Source organism: Pteropus vampyrus, unplaced genomic scaffold (genome assembly GCF_000151845.1).
Source record: "Pteropus vampyrus isolate Shadow unplaced genomic scaffold, Pvam_2.0 Scaffold618, whole genome shotgun sequence".
Classification (NCBI taxonomy): Eukaryota; Metazoa; Chordata; class Mammalia; order Chiroptera; family Pteropodidae; genus Pteropus; species Pteropus vampyrus.
Genome location: NW_011889399.1, coordinates 23,032 through 28,782, shown reverse-complemented (window position 1 = coordinate 28,782; position 5,751 = coordinate 23,032). Strand labels below are relative to the sequence as shown.

The 5,751-nt window shown below is 46.2% G+C and overlaps 2 gene segments (V, D, J or C); both read right to left on the bottom strand.

Annotated features, from left to right (window-relative positions):
* Nucleotides 1-266: 266 nt before the first annotated feature.
* LOC105308716 lies at nucleotides 267-2,429 on the bottom strand. The segment is given in 3 exon segments: nucleotides 267-301; nucleotides 1,943-2,236; nucleotides 2,332-2,429. Coding segments are annotated over 3 exon segments (375 nt in total).
* Nucleotides 2,430-4,182: 1,753 nt separating this feature from the next.
* LOC105308715 overlaps nucleotides 4,183-5,751 on the bottom strand; it is a 10,002-nt gene continuing 8,433 nt past the window's right edge. The window contains 1 exon segment of the V gene segment in view: nucleotides 4,183-4,200. Coding sequence covers nucleotides 4,183-4,200 — 18 coding nt within the window.

The window sequence follows — 5,751 nt, the reverse complement described above, 5'->3', positions numbered from 1 at the left end:
TCTTTCATTTGTTCTTTTTCTCTGTCTATATATCTATTATCTATCTAACTATCTGTCTATCATCATCATCATAATCTACCTATTTATCTACCTGTCTATTCCTCTCGTTGTTGTTTCACGGTCCCATGTCCCTGTCTCATCCCACCTTGACTGTAGGGAGGTAATAAGGTCCCAAGGACATGACAGCCTGTCATCCCACCACTTCTGAGGATGTGCGAAGTCTACCTTCTTTTCACCTTCTAGAGTCAACTATGCTTTTTGCAGTATCATGTCCGGATCCTGTACTCATAAGACAGTGGATCTAGGAAGAAGGGGACACTTCGTATTATCCAAACTGGAAATCTCCTGGTAACAGCTTTAAATGGTTTCCTCCAATAACTGGACTGACAAGAGATTACACTTATCTCATCCTAGGGAGATTATTTATAGGATCATCGAGCTAGTAAATGGCAAGTAGGATTACTACTTTAAAAATATGTTTTTCTTTAGAGAAGATGTCATCAAAAATATAGCACACGGCCCTGGGTTGAGTTTGAAAAGTTTTATCAGCTGCTCTGGCACCTCGTACAGCATAGCAGTTATGGTTTAGACCCTTATCCTCAGGGGAAGGAATAGAGAATATTTTCATCTGTGTGTGTTATAAAAGTTTTAATTTGTATTTTAATTTATAATTTATATTGTAATAACATATCAATTACAGAAAGCTTGAAAAGTTAATACAGAAACATCCACACAATGCTATAATCTTGAACCACACAGTCATTTCTTTAAAAAAGAACATTGGAGTAATAATATTTACTCAGCTGCAGGCTTTATTCAGACTTTGTAATTTTCCCCCAATATCCTTTTTCTCTTCCTTGAGACAATCCGGGAATCCAATTGTGCAAAAAGCCATACAGATCACCTGCCTTAGAGAACGCATTCTTCCTTTAAATTTATTTTGCATTGCCTCAACACAATCTTTTTCTAACAAGATTTTTCTTATTGGAGAAAAAACAAACAATTCACAATTTCACGCTCTCCTCTCACGGCCCAGTGCCGGACGCCTTAGGGGGAGCTCGCGTAGTGACACAACCTGCAGCCCTGCTCCTCCTTTCCTGACGTCAGGGGAGTCAGCTCAGGTATAAGCTTCTGGAAGCCACTTCTACTCTAGACGCCTTCTAACAGCATACGTGTTCCCATGAGCCACAAAATGCATCCTTAGAGAACATGTGGTTGTGGAAATTCCTTCCAATTTCTGGTTAACTTGAAATAAATCGCAGTTTTCAGAGATTCCTGAGATTTTAATTTTGTTTCTGAGTGTCCCTGATTTTTGAATGGGAGAGATTTTGTCCTACCTTGTTAAAATAATTGAATTTTAAACAGAAATTTTCAAGAATAAGTTCAGAATTATAGAAGTAGAAGTACTTCTTAAACTTTAATGTTCATAAAAACCTCCTGGAGAGATCGTTAAAACAGATTCCTGCAGAAGAACACACGTTTCTCACACAGTTGGCTTAGTTTGAGGAACTGTAATCCCAGCAAGTGCAGTGAGACTCCCATTTTAACGCTAAGTGAACTATCCAGGTGGTCTGCAGGGACAAACAATGAATGAGAGTGTATCTGCTCATGCTCTTTGCATCAGAGGGACTCAGAGGGAGCAGTGGGGTCTCTGAGTCTACCTGTGGTTGACATATTTAGGAGCTGAGCCCCTCCCCGTTATTACAGGCAGACAGGGAGAGTGGAAGCCAGTCTTGTGGAGTCACCCTGGAGAGAATGGAGGGCACGTGGTGATGAACCACTGGGCAGGAGAACAGGGCCTTGGAGCCCCCGCCCCATGGCGTGCTGGCCATTTCCACCCTCTCTCTTCCCTTCTGCCTCTGAGGCTGAGCCATTCTGAGCACGTGAGGAGGTTTTGGTTGCACTTCCCCGTGGGTTCGCATCACTGTGTAAGTATAACTACCCATACCCAGATTACAGTAATAGTCGGCCTCGTCCTCAGGCTGGGCCCCCGTGATGGTGAGGGCGGCTTTGTTCCCAGAGATGGATCCGGAGAAGCGACCAGGGATGTCAGAGGGGCGGCTGTTTGTGTTGTAGATAAGCCTGCGGGGAGCCTGGCCTGCAGTCTGCTGATACCAGCTGGGGTAGTTACTGGTAGAGACTGACCCAGAGCTAAGGCCACAGGTGAGTGTGACCGTCCCTCCAGGAGACACTGACAGCGATGGCTCCTGGGTCACCACAGACTGAGAATTCGCCCCTAAAACCAAAGGAGACACACAGTTGTCATGAAACAAGGTCACCCAGAGAACCTGTCGTTATGAACCCCCAATATGTAGAGTCCCTTCCCCTGACCTGAGCCATAAGCGAAGAGCCCCAGCAGAAGCACCGTCCAGGCCATGGTGGGCACACTCACAGGTCGCGGACTCCTCAGGCTCCTGGGCAGTAGTGTGATGTCCTCAGGCCTTTTTAAGTTTCACAGACTCATTAGGAGGAGAAGGTGCCTCATGCAAATCAGCTTTCTCTCTCTTCCTGACCCAGAGTCACCCTGATGTCCCTGGGCGAGGTCTTGAAAGAGACAGATGCTGGGACCTCACACAGACCAGATGGCGTGGTGACTGAGACATTGATGAAGAGACTTCAGGCCTTTCACCGAAATGGTCTCTCCTGTGTCTGGTGACCTCAGTTCCAAATTCCCCCTCTGGAAAGGCTGAGAGTTGGATGATGAGATGCTGCTTTCTCCATATTCTGGAGGCAACAATCTAGTGCACCCCAACACTCACCCCTGCCCCTGAGCGGTTTCTCCTCCCCAGTCCAGTCCCTTCCTGTCTCCCTGGAGGACGAGTAGCGGGCATCCCTCCCACAGCAGCAGCCTCAGTGGGAAATCCCAGTCACACGAGGTGTGTGAAGGGACAGGGGTCTCCCACTGCCACCGTCCTGTCCATGGTCCCCAGTTCAGTAGTGAGAGCCCAGGGCTGGGCGCCCACACACGAAGCTGCACTGCCAGCCTTGGCGGGGGAGGGGTAGCTCTCCTCTGCTGTGAGGAGCCATGGACCCCCTGGAGCGGCTTCAATGCCCTGCAGGGTTTGCCAAGCAGGGAGATGATGTCACCACGACATTATGAGCTTCCTCCGAACACCAGATTTAAAAGAAAAAGGAAACATGTAACTTGTAACCGGAAATGAAAATTATACTCCGTCTGAACAAGTTGGTGCGAAGATTGTGAGAATTTTAAAACTCCCTCTCCTCTGAACAGTCTCCCAGGAGCAGAGAGAACTGGGAATAACAGACGAGGGGATTTGGGGTCAAGGGGAACAGCAGGGAGATGAGATTTCTCGTTAATATTTGAAGGATAACTACAAAGTTCCTGTTTCCACAGTGGGAAATAAAATACGATCTCATATTCGTTTCAGAATCGTTAGTACCTGGTCTGCTTCATGAAATGCGCATTCTTTTCCTTCTCATTGCTCATGAGCCGTGGCTGAGACCCCAACAGATTTCAGACAAAGATTCGTACCAAATTACGGTGCCTTTTAAATGAAGGCTTCTTCAATAGTGGAGAACAATGTGCAATTTGTTGTGCACCACATTCAAGATGAAGATGACTTCGATCTTAGGAGGATAAGAAAGATTTAGAAAGAGTAATATAAATACCTGAGAAACAGAAGCGATATGGGCTTCCATAGTCACTCTAACAGACAGAAATAAACGACCAAGACCATGCCACTTACAAATAACTAAAATTACGATAGTTTTAGAGCTAATGCATTTATTATCTATTTTATCATGAACATATGGGAAGTCACGGTAATTAGCCAGGATTCCTGACCTCTGAAGGGAGCCTGAGCCAACCCTGGAACGTGTCTCAGACACTCTGAAGGGACTGTGGGCCACAATAACTCTTTTCTACTTGGCAGGTCTGGAGCCGATGTGTCTATATATAACATATATATAACATGAAACAGGATATAAACTATGTGTTATAATTGTTATAATATTAACTTACATCATGATTGTTTATGTATTCTATATCATATTTATATATTACCTAATATACTTTTATATTACTAATTGAAATATAATGTGTCACATATACTACTTATATATGTATATGTAATGTTTATATATTATATAATATAATCCTATCATTAATAAATTAATGTATTTGTAAGCAGAGACCCAGACATTGTGAGCGGCAGCGTCAGCTCAGTCTGACTCCACAGCCTAGAAGGAGAGACGGAGGGTCATGAGGTGACAAGAATGGACAGTCAACCACCTGTGCGCAAATGATGGGAGCAGCGCAGTGCCAACCCCACGCCCCGTCTTTCCTCCTCACGCGAAAGGAAACCCCGTGTCCTGCGAGAGAGGAGGGTGCAGTGAGGAATGACGACCACGACACAGAAGCCCGGAGCTCTGCTTGCTGAAGTCTCATTGCTGGATTTCGGACCCTCGCCTCCCCAGGTGTTTCTTTACCTATGTCCAGGTAGCATTGTAGGTGATTTGTTTTCTTGCAAATTGGTTCTAGATGTGGGATTGTCTATCCTGCCTGAACCGCAGCCGGAGCTGTGACTCCAGGGGCGGTGGAGGATGGAGTACGAGGCCAGGGTGTGAGCCAGAACCATTGCTTATCCTCAGCCTTCAGTGAGGACACTGCTGCCCAAGTGTGCAAGAGCCAGTGGAGCATTCTCCCAGCCTGCCTGGCCCAGACCCTGAGCTCTCAGGACCCGTCCCCCAGCGCCCCCTGCTGGGCCCAGAACCCACAGCCTCCAGCCCATTTCACACCACTCAGCACTCCTGGAAGGACTTCTGATATTTGCAGGTGGATCTTTCTGATGTCACTACTCAGGGCAGTAGAATGAGAAGCTTCCCTCTGCAGTGTGGGGTGGAGCCATTAATTTTTCCAAGTCACTAATTACCTCCAGATATCCAAATGAAGTGCTCTGTTTTCGGAAATTTTGAGATTGCCTGATGGTTGAGTTGGCTTTGCCTGGTTCATTACCAGCACATGATGTTGATGAACCTAGATCCTCTAAAGTTCCCAGAGAACCCCGTTAGTTCATACGTGGTCATAATTCCACGTGGGTCACCCTGATGTTTGGAAATATGTAGTTGATGCTGTTGCTGTTGTCAGGGGCCCGGGTAGGGTCCCCAGTCCCCACTGCAAGCGTCTTGGCTTTTTGGGTCTGTCTTTTCCATGACATTATAACACTGTCCAGGAACAAGATGTCGTGTGTTCTCGATAACATCTGTGGGATCTCCTCTGTCTTTGAATGTCTTCTTGGCAGTACTTATTTTCTTAGGATTCTCTGACACATTAAATCTATATTTTACTCGAGTTTTGCCATTTCTCTCAACACGAGGATTGACACAAAAAGAACATTCCTGTGAATGAAGCTGTCACCCGCTTCTAGAGGTCGCTCCTTCACTCCGGGCCTGAGGACTCCTCGTGACCTGTTACCAAATCTGCATTGGGCCTGATCAAGTTCTTTCGTCACAAGCTCCATGCATTTAATGGCTGTTGGGTTGATAAGGTCTATGTGCAAAAGAATTGATTTTTTATCCAATATCATCCCAAACAGAGAACCAGTGGGGGTAAAGATTTGGAAGTCGTGGGGATTCACTGGAGAAAGTGAGGACGTACTGGGTCTGAAGCCATGTCCATCATGGGGAGGGGTCTTCAAGTACAAGGAAAACAGGACCTCCTCAAGAGTGACATCTCACGAGAGAGAGAGAGAAACCCAGCTTCCTTAGGGTGTCAGGGCTCAGGGAAGAAGG